The 13,518-nt window shown below is 43.7% G+C and overlaps 1 protein-coding gene across 1 annotated transcript in view; it reads right to left on the reverse strand.

The window, feature by feature from the left end:
* The window catches only part of CLNK (cytokine dependent hematopoietic cell linker), an 80,301-nt gene that overhangs the window by 22,203 nt on the left and 44,580 nt on the right, over nt 1-13,518 (reverse strand). Inside the window, exons 10-14 of the mRNA XM_040966319.1 lie at nt 13,265-13,372; nt 10,025-10,052; nt 5,943-5,961; nt 3,616-3,697; nt 125-165 (exon numbers count right to left, since the gene is read on the reverse strand). Coding sequence (XP_040822253.1) covers nt 125-165; nt 3,616-3,697; nt 5,943-5,961; nt 10,025-10,052; nt 13,265-13,372 — 278 coding nt within the window. The remainder of the gene's footprint in view (nt 1-124; nt 166-3,615; nt 3,698-5,942; nt 5,962-10,024; nt 10,053-13,264; nt 13,373-13,518) is intronic.

The following is a 13,518-nucleotide window of genomic DNA, read 5'->3' on the forward strand; positions in this document are numbered from 1 at the left end:
AAGTACATGTATACACAAAAGCTTGACGATGCTGAGGTTGACATGAGTGAAGTTCCAGGGTAGGGGTATCTTAGTTTGATAACCTACTTGTTTATTTTCTAATTCTTACTGAAAGAACTCTTACCTCTGTTTTGCACACCATGGCTACTCACTATGAATGAAGAGCTAAAGGAAACACAAGAATTGGACGTATGTTAGTATTTCCCATAGTGGGTGCAATTCTATTTAGAAGAATGGTAAATTCAATTCCAGGTCATTGTGAAAGCCCTGGGGTCACATTCATAAAGCATGCTGTAGTTTACTGAATATGCTAGAAGTATCATCGGCCCTCCCTCTCCCTTCTCAAGATTGGTAAATATCAAATATAGAACAAATTAATTGACTCTGTTAAGTTCTTTCTGAGTCATTTCAGTAACTGAGATGGTCGTTTACAGACCTGTCACAATTCTTCACTTTTTGAAATCATGAATTTATACTTACCTTATAGTTATGTAACTATGGAATATAATATTTTGGGGCAGGGATTTGGCAATAGCCATTGGGACATCACTTGGAAACCTACACCCTGTATCTGGAGTGCCTGGGTTTGACTCTGCTGCTGGTTCCAGTTTCCTGTTGATGTGCATCTTGAGTAAAAGTGAGTGATGGTTCTAGATCATGGGACCTTGTCACACCGATGGGAGAGCTGGGTGGAGTTCCTGACTCCTGGTTTTGGCCCAGAGCAGCCTTGGCTATAGCAGGCATTTGAGGGGGAAGGTGGATCAGCAAACAAATGACTCCCCACTCCCTGCTTTTCAAATAAATAAAAATAAAAAATGAAAAATTAGTCTATGCTGCTACCTTCAGTTCATGATCTAAGTTAAACTTTAGGATTGAGAATCAACCATAGCTAGGAAGCCAAGTAGAGAAACAATTACTCCTTGAAAGGTGAGCTGGGTGAGAAACTGTGGAGTGCTATAAAGTAAATCCACAAAGAAAAGAGGACTAGGGAAGTATTTGATCATCAGAATGACCATGTACATTTCAAAGTGGCATTATGAAGATTGTTCCTCAATGGCTTTACTTCACACTTGACTGGCTCTTTTTGTAATTGTGATCAACACCATCGAAATAGGCTCCAGGTGCCACCACAGTTCAACCTAATTGCAGGGCTCCAGCCAGGACTGCACTATTGACTGAGGCCTCTAGATTAATTGAGTGGAGGGTGAACTTTTGTTAGCACCGTTGACATCAATTGAGTACACAGCTAGCTTTGGTTGCCTTCTGGAAGGTTGGGGTCTTACAGTGGGCTTTGTAGACAGAATTGCCAGCAGATCATCTAGCTGTCACATTGTGCTGTTGTCACTGGACACTGTCACTGACTTTGCTCTGTGAAAACCAGGATTCATCTTCTAGGGCACGGGCACAAGAATAAAGGATCAAGATAAAACCTCGGATAAGGCTTTATTTATGAAGGAAGATGCACAACTGTCATGATATGGTATAATTGTCATGGCAAAAATGTGCATGACTGAAGTTCTGGTGGGAGTAAAATTACACTGAATCTATACCAAAATTGCTTTGGTTCTCAGAAAGCTGCCCTGGATGAAATGCTAACTGAGCTGACCTCTGAAGGCAGAAAGGAGTGAGAGTATGTTTAGGTGGATGAAGCAGCATCTATAGGCTCAGAGGCAAGAAAACAGTGCATTCTACCAGACACTGGAAGACAGCTACTCATGAATGGGAGATAGAATCTGGCCATAGTCACTGTAATAGGAAGCTATTAGGGCAGTTCAGGCAAGAGTTGATGGTGGCTCACCTTTGCTTAGAGCTAGGAGAGAAATGGATGGAATTAAAATGTTTTATAGGTAGAATTTTGGGATTTACAAATTAATTGGATGGGTGCAATGAAACAGGAAGTAAAAAGCCTGCACAGATATAATGTTTTGTGAATAAGAGTAGAAATGGTGGGATGAATCTTCAGTCTTATGAGTTAGTGAGGCTTATGGACTACTGAAGAGAAACAGTCCATTAGACTGTGAATATTAAGTCTGGAGTTAAGAGAATTGGTTTGAGAGTAAGATAGAGATCTTAGAATTATCAGCCTAGGACTAACAATTGATCTTGAGGATAGTTGAGATTGCCCAGGGCTCCAGATGAGCTCTGAGGAACAACAACATACAGAGGCAAGAAGAGGCTTTAGAATAAGGGGTCAATTAGGAGAGGAAGAGAATTTGGAGAGTTTGGTTGGTAGATTGAATGGACAAATGAAACAAGCCAAGACCATGGGTATCAACTGAAAAGCTTAATATTAATTAATTAATATTAAGATTAATATTTATTTTCTTTTAGAGAATTCCATTAAGGTATGATATAATGTGGTCACAATTTATAGCAGGCAGATCTTAAACAGGAAAGACAACAATAAGACGTAAAAAGCCACAGCCCTAATACAACAGAGGTCAGCCAATGAGAATGAAGTGATGAAGTTGCAAACCAGCTTATGGCAGCAAAGTGGGGAAAGAGGCAGGGATAGGGGATGACAGTGATGTACTAATGCCCTGGGTTTGACTGTAGTAATGAAATATCATGTTTATTGAGTTTTTGTAACTATCCTGGCTTCGATCTGATGTTCCCATGCAAGATAGTAACATTTCTCAAGTCACATTGTTCACATTGTGTTAGAGAATTTAGTGTATCCTGCCTACCATGGCTCTTTCCCACATGTAGTCTCTTACCAGGAGCTAGTCACTGAACGAATATAAGGCAGTATTTTAGCCATGGGCAGGTACTAGGATCAGGGTTCATGGTCTAGGTTTTCAAGTGGCTGTGGCTTGCATGGGTCACTGCAAGGTGTTTGGGCTTTGAGGCTGGGCTTGGTTTCGGTAGTAACGGCCGCAACCTCTCTGGACCTCACTTTTCTCACTTAGAACGCAGGACAGAACTAACTCCTGGATTCAGTGTGGCTTCACACGTGAGCTGATGGATATGAAGGAATTTTTATGAAGGGAGAGGTTGGACAGGAGTAAGTATGGGGGAAATTTCATAGGCAGAGAGGGATAGTCTGTGTCCATGTTGCATAGTGAGCTAGAGTGTGGTAGCTGGAAGGCATCTGCTGGGGTCCCAGGGCAGAATGGAAGGGGAAGGTATCCCTAATGGAGTGAGGACCCTTACAGCGCTGTTTTGGAGGCCCTGGATTTTGTTTTAAGGAAGCCACCACTTACTTCTGGTGACTTAGGTGGGTGAGCCATCTGTCAGAATCTTGGCTTCAACTCAGTTGACAGCTGAGACAGTAAGTTAACCAAGCAAATACTTTAAAGAGGCCAGGGCATCCTGGTTATCTATTAAGTGTTGTTCAGGTATAATACAAGTCATGGTGAGACTGTTGACCAAAAATAGCTAGAAATGACCAAGCTCTCTCATACGGCTGATTCACGTCCATTACAGTGAACTCTGTCCAGGGTATGTGCTGGTCCTGAACTCCCCAACCTTCTTATTGCCTCCTCGTTGGACTTCAGACACAAAGGTCACACATTTTCTTTTCTGTTTTTAGATCAGAAAATTCTGTGGTCCCTTTGCAAGATAGCACACGGCCCCTACCCTGCAAGACCCATCAAGATATTCTTGGCTTCTTACCTGGGAACCCCAGGCGGGATCTCTTGAATAGCTTGGTTTTGTGTCAGCAGAGATGGTTCAGGTGTCACCTGGTGGTGGGGTGCTGTGTAAGGGAGTGACACAGTCTTGTCAGTTAGAAACTGAAAGTGACCAAGGCCCGTTAGAATTGCACTGGAACTACGATAACTGAATGCAGGCAGTGTCCAAGGTCATTGGTGCTAAGTGGAAACTAACACACACACACTCCTAGCTCTTGGTGTGACTTCTCCCTGAGGCTATAACAATTGCTTTGAGTGTTCACAATTTGGAACATATCATTAAACTTCCCAGAAACACAAAATGTATTACAATGGGAGTTTTTATATTTTAGAAATGGTTCTAAATCAGGCAATTTTGAAGAGTTTTAGCCTCATTCTCATTTTTTCATTGTTATCAGTTGACAAGTATTTACTGGACACCTATTATGGATAAACCTACAGGTTTTCTGCCATGATCGATGGTTAAATAATGCAGATGGACACAAATCTTACTTTCTAGTGGAAGGAAACAGAAAAGAAATACACACACAATTCAGTAAACTATTTTCAGGCATTATGAGTGGGTTTTAAAAATATTGATAGACATTGCATATTGTGGAAAGCTATACACACATTCAAAATTGCTTTGCACCAAAACAAACTTACTGTATAGATTTTTGGAAGTGTTACTTTGGGGCGCAGAGTGGTGTGTGTGTGTGTGTGTGTGTGTGTGTGTGTGTGTGTGTGTGTTGAGTGAAATCTGAGCTGAGATCTAAAAGAGGATGAGCAGGGGGCTGGAGATGCTCAGAGCTGACCTGTACTTGTCCGTGTTCTGATGTCCAGTCTGTAGATTGCTCAACTCTCAACATTCTGATGTAGACCAGAAGTTCCAACCTGGCTACAACCAGGGGCATGTTGCTATAGTAATCAAGTTTTGCAAAGTTTTGCCCCGCACACAAACTGGTGTTATGTAGCTATTACATGTGCCATTGGTGTGACTGTTTTTATTTCCTTTTCATCACAGATAGATTTTAACCATCCAGCCATAATGAGCAAGGGCTCATCATAATGGAATGATAGAGGAGATCCCATAAAATATTTCCCACACTGTGGTCACAAGTAATAAAACTCAAGGAGCATAGAGATACCAATGGGTCTTAATTTTGGTTGTTACTCCATTCTCTGTTCAAGGCTGCTCATAAACTAGATACCTTCAATCAAAGGGATTGTGACTGGAGTTATCAACTGGTCCATTAATCACACGTCCCATAAAAACATGTCATTGTCATTGTCATCAACAGTCCCCTCGGCATCTGCCCCTCTTATAGCACCAGTAATGTCACAGGGTTGCACTGATAACCACTGAAGCCTGCTATTACTTAAATCATGGTTTATGTTAGGTTTTAATATCATTTAGAGTTGTGAATAAACACCTACTCCTCTATCAGGGACCCTTGGGAAACCATAAACCCAGGTTAGGCCCCTACTCAAGTTTAATTTTCTTGATATAGAAGAGCAGACTCCAGGCTTGACAGAAAATGCCTGTGGATGGTGGAGGACCCTGCGGTCCTGCCTTCCTCACCCAGTGTTGCACTGTGCTGTTGCTCATGAGCTCTCTGGGCCACAGGCCCAGATTCTGGGCACAGTGTGTCATTGCAAAAGAATGGATAAATGTGGCTCTGAAAGATGACATGAGGTGACTTGCTTAGCATCCTGCCATCTAATGAGTATTGGATTTCATATTATGCAGCAGTGGCACCCACAGTGTGCACGTGTTTGTGTGTGTGTGTGCGCACATGCATGAAGACATCTGGGTGTGTGATTGAGTGACCTCAGGAGTAGACAGGCTCTGCAGCCAGAGGTTAGTGGCAGGGTGACAGTGTGGCTGCTTGGCTTGCTTCCCTCATCCCTTCCTTCCTCCCTTCCTCCCTTCCTCCCTCCCTCCCTCCCTCCCTCCCTTCTTTCCTCTTTCCCTCCCTCCATCCCTCTCTCCCTCCCTTCTTTCCTTCCTTTCTTCCTCCCTCCCTCCCATCTTCTTTTCTCCCTCTCCCTCCCTTCCTTTCTTCTGCTTGCTTCCAGTGTGTCTGCCATGCCTGGAGAAAACCTTTGGCCACCTCTGATGTCAACATCCCACTTAGACCACAGGGTGCTTGAATAGAATATGATGTACTATTCCACCTGAATCAGGCCAGTACACACACACATACACACTCCAGACTTCAAAAAGTTAATTCTTTTAAATGATGATTAGAACTTTAACTCCAGATGTAGAACTTATTCTATTGATATTAAGGCCAAAGGGGGTGGGGGGGAGGAAAGCAAAAATCTTACGTTTTTCTGCTTCAAGGACCTATATCAAAAAGAAAAAAAAAGTTGAAAGACTCCAAGTGACAGAATTTAATATAACACTATATTTGGTTTTGGAGCATTTGAATAATAAGAGTTTGGGTGTTTTAAAAATATTTAACAGTATCAAATTATGTACTTGCTACAGGAGAAGCTCTATTCAACTTTTCATGGACACCCACTTAGTAGTCTGTTTATAGAATGCAGTGATGTCGTGACATAGGTTTGTACCATATGATAATTGTGGCAGGGTAATTGCCATAGTCATCCTCACACATTTATCATCCTCACACATTTAACACTTGTAATCTTTTCCTCTAGCTATTTTCAGGAATAATAATAAACATTTTAATAATAAATACAGAATTTAGTAAGATGTTATTAACTGTAGCCACCCTACTGTGTTACAGGACATGGAGAGTTGTTCCCTATCCGAGGAATTTGGTTAAAAAGTGCTTTTCCCTCTTTCTCCCCATTCCCCTTGCCCACCACTATTTTACTCTATTTCTGAGAGCACTTTTTGCTGTTTCCTCATCTGAGTGAAAACATACAGTATGTATATTCCTGTGCTTGCCTTATTTCACATTGCATAATGTCCTCAAGTTTCCCCAAGTGATAGGACTTCATTCTCTTTAATGGATAAATATTATTTTTCTGTGTAAATATATACCACAGTTGTTTTGTTCATTCATTCATTCATGGACACTTTGGTAGGCTCCAAATTGTGATATTGTAAGTAGACAAAACTTTTACTGGTATAGATTTTTTTTTTTCAATCTGCAATAGACTAAATAAACATCAAACTGTGGTGCCCTGTGTCATGCAATGGACAGGAATACAGTGTACTGACGGGACTCTAAGTTGCTTTTACGCTCCTGCAGAACAATTTAGTCTTGGTTCTTGAGAACCTTAGAAAGATTCTTATCCCAGTAGTTACATTGTGGAATTTTTTTTTTTTATTCTTTACGAAGCAGTCTGAAGTGTGGACCAAGTTCCACAGATAAAGAAGATCAGCACATTTTACTTACGGTAGGAAATCATCAGAAAACATCTATGTGCTCAAATATGTTGAGTAGTTAATTTTGATGTCATGCATCTTGGAATATTTTAAAGGCATTTTAGGATTTATTTAGAAAATGGAGTTAGATTTAGTTGTAACAATGCCTCATTGTTACATAAAACATTGAGACAAAAGCTTGGTCATGTTATACTAACCAGCTGGCATATTCTTACATAGGTATGTGCATGTATGCAGGAAAAGGTTTTAAACACACAATAAGCTATTAACAGGTTATATAAGGATGAGGCTGTGAGTGCACTTCTCATGCTCTAGAATTTTTAGTTTAAAAGATGAGCACAGAAATATTCACATTATGATCTTGAGCACCTCACATTTGCCTTACAGACAAGAAACCTTAGGAACAAACTGCTGAGTGGGGCAACAGCCAACAGACAAGACCTTTTGTTTCAAAGCCTTTAGCATCTCCTAGGGTTCTGGAAATAGGACATAGGTTTTATTGTGGACAGCAAATCCACAGTTAAGTAAAAACCGTAATGCATCCATGCTCACGGGTGACGTGAGTCTCCCCACTGTGTCTTCCCCAGACTTTGAACCTGGCAGTTCAAAGCTCTCCCTCAGAGGCAGCTGCAGTGCACGGGCGGGCAGAGGAGAGGCGGGCAGAGCTTGGAGGGGTGGGAAGCCCTCCTGCTCCAGGAGAAGCGGGTGCTTTGTGTCACAGAGCCCCAGCCAGCTTCACTGGAGGGTTCTGAGTTTAAAATCAAGCACAATTAGGAACGTAGATTGAAATTTCTTCAGGTTTCATACTTTATAATTTATTAACAGAACAATATTCAAATTGCACAGTAGAGCCTGCTTTATTGCCTCAGTCTGCCATCTCCTTTTTCCAGCCTCCTTTCTCTCATCTTTTCTTCTGTCTCCCTCCCTGCCTCCTTTTCTCCTTCCCTCTCACCTGTGTCCCTTGCCTGTCCCCTCCACTGCCCTTCCAGCTCACAAACCTTCCTTTCTTCCTTCTACCCACCTCCTTCTCCTCTTCTAATCCCCTCCCACCCCCCAGGTAAGAAATATCTCTTTATGTTTTAAGGCACATGATGATGGTGAGACCTGAACTTTGGGATTCGGGTACTGGCCCTACGTTATGCCTGGTATAGGAACCTGGGCTGGTGTGTCATCTCTCTGAAGCTTCATTGTTCTTTAGGGATATTGTTAGGATGAAATGAGACAGTGAGTCTCAGCTTTCTTTGAATCATGTGAGTTGGAATTGGGGTGGGTAACACTTCATTTCTTTTAGTATACAGGGTTTGAGTATAATATAAAAAAACACCTAATGTGTGCATAACCGTGACACCTGTCATTTGTGATAGAGATGGAGTTGAACACTTGTAATGGAGAGGGTGTGGAGTCCTGACGATCAAGGTACCTTGGAATAAGAGCAGGGGCAATGCTGCTTTAGTATTAGATGACCCCAACGTGTAGCAGAATCGCAGCCAAAGCAGCAGTGAACACACGGCCCTTCCCGCTCCCCAGGCTGACCTCGCTGTTGCCCTCTTCCTTGCCAATGTTAGGAAGGCCTGTTGTCCTCTCAGACACAGGCGTCCTGCCACTGGAGGTCATTCTCAGTGGTGGCCAGCTTCCTGGAGACACAGAAACCTGATCTGCAGGAAGAAAGGGGAGTGGGCTCCAGCACCTTCCATGTCTACTTTCCTCAGCAGCTGAGCATCACCCTTGGCTTGCTCCTTCCTGGTGGAGCCCAGGAAGCCCAGCAACTCCTAGCAGAGCTCTCTGGACCTGCTGAGTGAGGCGTGACTGTCACCAGCAGTTAGTAATGGCAGCCTTGACAGCAGCATCCTTAAGAGCATCTTACGGGCTAGGAAAGCTAGAGGCAATACAGACCTGGTTGGAGTGACAGGCTCAAGATGTGACTTTTACTTTCGTATGCTTATGATATAACACACGAGAGAGGAGGGAAGGGAAATGAGTTTTGTGCTGTTTGTGTAAGATTGCAGGTCTAATATGAAGACAGGTACCCAGTTCTTAGTCTTCGGTGGGGGTGAGTAGTCTTAGTGTTTTTGGGACAGAAACTCACCATTAGTGGCAGGTGGAGCCATCATCTTAAGGAACTTGGTCTTGAGGCAGCAAGGAAGTGAACGCCCTCATAAGGTTCTAAGACAGTCCCCTGGCATTCAGTTCTGAACAATCTTTATTTGCTTGCATTGATTTTATCACACCCACACCGATCTTTGCAAAGAAATGGCCCTACCCTCCTGTGGGCCGAGGAAACAGAAACCCAGGTGGTTGGGGACTCTGACTAGAAAGCACAGGGCAGGATTCAGGAGAGGTCTGTGTGACTCCCAATCTCATGCTCCCCAGTCTTGTTTTTTTTTTTTTTAATTTTTCCCCCTCAGGGAATAGATAGCCAGGTATGATACAATGCTCAGTGTCTTATTTCTGTAACACTATACATTGGAAACCATTGGTTTAAACCTGAGATCTTCCATGTGGATCTGGGCCTGCCCTTCATTTGGCCAGTGAAGACTGAACCAACAAGGTGACAAAGCAAGACCTTTGTTTAAAATCTGCATATTTTGAGCCAGCACTGTGCCATAGCAAATAAAGCTGCTGCCCATGACGCTGGCATCCCGTTTGGGCACTGCTTTGTGTCCTGGCTGCTGCAGTTCCTATCCGTCTCTCTGCTAATGGCCTGGGAATGGCAGCAGAGGATCGCTCACATGTCTGGGCTCCTGCTACCCACGTGAGAGACCTGGAAGAAGCAGCTGGCTCCTGGCTTCATTCTGGCCCATCTCTGGCCGTGGTGGCCATCTTAGGAATGTGCCAGCTGATGGAAGATCTTCCTCTCTTTCTGTCTCTCCCTCTCTCTAGGTGTTTCACAAAAATTCTGCATGTTATTTTGTTTAAGTTTAGTTTACCACCTTTGAAATAGGTATAATAACACATTTTGAGCAAAGCTCCTCAAGGAGTTGTGCTCTTTGCAGGCATTTGTTGAGCAAAAATTGTGTTCTTGGTTTCCCAGGACAAAATTACTACTCACCTGACTTAAGTCTTTCAAACTTATTTGTCTGCAAGAGAAAGAAATGTGGATCACATGAAATTCAGTCCCTAAAACTCAGTGAGTGGGGGTGGGTTTTGGGAGGGGGTAAGGGAAATCCCAGGGCCTACTGAACTGTATCATAAAATGATAATAATAATTTAAAACAATGCAGTCCCTACTGAGCCAGCTGAAAGCATCCCAAGCAGACCTTTCATTACGTTTTCAGTGCCCAATTAACAGCATGATATTTATTGTTGTTCCATAAAACTAAAGGAAATGATTTTTTTCTTGTCATTTTCTAAGAGTAACTTGTGAGCCAATGCAAGCAGTGGTGTAGAAGGGACATGGGTGAGCTGCTTCTCTTACATGAGAACATAAACGACACGGTGATTCCGCTTGACACTTGATTTTCCTTGTCAACTTCCCTTGGCACAGGCAGATTATAATTAACTTGATCTGGAAATGCTTAGTGCTTTGCTTTGAGAAAAGGTAAAGGATTTTGTATATGAAGCTGTCAGGCAGGCAGGGTCTGACCCCAGGAAGTCATGCCAATAATGGAAAGAGATCTGGGACAGAAAAGAAGCACAACACAACTCAAGCAGGGGACTGAAGGGCGGGGGAGAACGGGATGTGGAATCTGACCCTGTGGATACTGGATAGAGGTCAGGATGAATTCCAAGGTGTTCATTGCCTTGATAAGTCAGTTGTCTTGTCTATACCTCATTTATCTCATCTGTAACGTGGCAACAGAGCATGCACCTCGGAGGGAGGCTGTGAGCATTGCCACAGCTGTGGTGTGCGATGGACTAGAGCTGAGCGTGGCTGGGAGACAGACACTGCAAACCAGGGTCTGTTGGCCTACAGAGGAGCTGTGTGTCTTGGGGCAGCTGATGGCAGAAGCATTGAGCGATCACCAAGCAGTAGGCACCTCCACTGGGCTCCTCCGGGTCTTGTCCTCTTGTGTGAGCTTGTCTAAGACAGTCCACCTGCGCTGCCCTGGCCCTCAGTCTGGCGAATGAGACAGTCAGGATGTGTGAGGAGCAGCACGAAGCAAGGTGAATACCCATAGTATTCATTAATTTGGAGTTAAACTGAAACTGATCTCAGTGGATTTATGTTTTCAGACATACTGGGTATATTAGAGATGACGACAGAGTGACTGCATGGTCTCAATTAAAAACATGATTGATTTTAGACTTGTTTTATAGGCTATGTTCAGTTAATCTGCTTCAGACTTTTAGCTGTTTAAGGGAACTTGAGTTTTCCAAATTTGTACATTTACTGTATTAAATTTATGAAAACTATTATTATTAAAGTTATTAACTTTTATTGGAAAGGCATATTTACACAGGAGATACAGAAATATCTGTCTGCTGGTTCACTCCCCGAGTGGCCGCAATGGCCAGAGCCGAGTCAACCCGAAACCAGAAGCCAGGAGCTCTTCTGGGTCTCCCAAGTGGGTACAGGGTCCCAAGGCTTTGGACCATCTCGACTGTTTTTCCAGACCATAAGCAGGGAGCTGAATGGGAAGTGGGAACCCTGGGAAACAAACCGGCATCCATTTGGGATCCTGGTGCATGCAAGGTGAGGAGTTGAGCTACTAGGCTACTGTGCCGGGCCCACAGTTATGAAAATTATTTAAGATAACTTGGTTCACTAAGATTTAGACCTGCCAACATCAGAAGTAATTAAATATCAAATGAGCTCACTTTATAAAAGGTATATGAAATTGATCTAACCTTATAAATTTATCTGCCTAAATTGTTTTAAACTATTAACTTGAATTAGTTAACATTTTTTGAAGAACAAACAGAGGATTGCCACTTTTTTTAGATAGAAACTCTAGATTTGTAAACAGAGCAATATGAGGAATTTTTAAAAGTTCCTGAAAGTGTATTTTTTGGAAGACCTATATAGACATTTCAATTTCTTTGGGTAGAAAAAAAATCCATTAAAAAAATGAAACAAGCTTTTATTCCATTACCCATGACCTTCTTGAAGTTCTTGCCTGTGTGTTACTCATTGAAATTTGAGGTTTTAGAAAAGCTAGGCTTTGGGATCTATAATTTAGTCAGCTGGATTTAAAGCAAGAACTCAAGCAATTTGAAGAAGTGTTTCCTGCGCAGAGCAAGGTGCAAAACTGTGGCCTCAGAACGCCAGAGGCCACGTCACCTTTTGAAGAGCAACTCTGAAATGGAATGCTGGGCCCAGCACGGTGGCCTAGCGGCCAAAGTCCTTAGGATCCCATATGGGCGCTGGTTCTAGTCCTGGCAGCTCCACTTCCCATCCAGCTCCCTGCTTGTGGCCTGGGAAAGCAGTCGAGGATGGCCCAAAGGCTTGGGACCCTGCACCTGCTTGGGAGACCTGGAGGAAGTTCCTGGCTCCTGGTTTCAGATAAACGCAGCACCGGCTGTAGCAGTCATTTGGGGAGTGAACTATTGGAGGGAAGGTTTTCCTCTCTGTCTCTCCTCCTCTCTGTATATCTGACTTTCCAATAAAAAAAATAACATAAAATATGAAATGAAATGCTTGTCCGTTGTCTGCCAGAGATGGTTAATAACGAGGCCAGCGAGCTACAAATGAATCACGACCTTACTTTTTTTTCCTGGACACAATAGAGACTTAGTACAAATTCAAGGATACAACTGTTCACTGTCACTACAGGCCTGCTTGAATAGTCCTAAGTTTTTGGCTTAGTTGCAAACAAATCGGATTTGAGCCCCCAACTTGTGTGTATGACTTTGTCACTCTTGCTTAGAGCTTAGTCTTCCCGCCTATAAACGCACACACACGGCGGCGACGAGGCTTGTCGAAGGTCCTAATGGCGGAATATGTGTGAAGGCTAAATTGGAATAAAATTGCACTTTATAACTCCAGGCTCCTTCCATGGTCATGTTCAACCCTGGACCCTTGGGATGCCTCTGGGCTTTTGCACATGCTGTCCTAGTGCTTACGCACTGTTCCCTTTGATAACTGATTCGGGCCTCAAGGGAGCACTTGTCTCAATGCTGCAGTCTTCAAAGCATCAAACCGCAGGTTCCTGGTGCTGCCCTGCGCTCCTTTCCCCGCTTCCGCCTCGCCTCGCCTCGGGGAGGCCACCCAGAGAGATGGCTTGTTTGGTTTCATTGTTGCCCACTCCTCCACCTCTGACCTCCTCCTGCCCCCACACCTCCCCCTGCCACCCTGCCACCCTGCCACCCTGCCAGGTCTCCCCACCTGCAGCAATTGCCAGTCTCTCACCTGGGCTCTCGATGGATGTCAGGAAAGCTGTGTGGTTGAGAGCAAGGTCTGAGATTCTCTGGCTCAGGGGGCAGGGGCTGGTACTTCTTGGGAAGAATGGCGGGGGGCCTGTGTGAAGAACATGGCAGAGACTGAGAAGCCAGTGTGCTGAAGCCTGGCATCACACTGCCCCCCTAGCCTGGTACTACACCGCCCACCCGAGCTGTGACCTGCTCTGGCCTGGCCACTTCAGTTGGGGAACACTTGTAACATCA

The sequence above is a fragment of the Ochotona curzoniae genome, unplaced genomic scaffold (assembly GCF_017591425.1).
Source record: "Ochotona curzoniae isolate NIBS_2020 unplaced genomic scaffold, NIBS_Ocur_1.0 scaffold_4505, whole genome shotgun sequence".
In the NCBI taxonomy this organism is placed as follows: Eukaryota; Metazoa; Chordata; class Mammalia; order Lagomorpha; family Ochotonidae; genus Ochotona; species Ochotona curzoniae.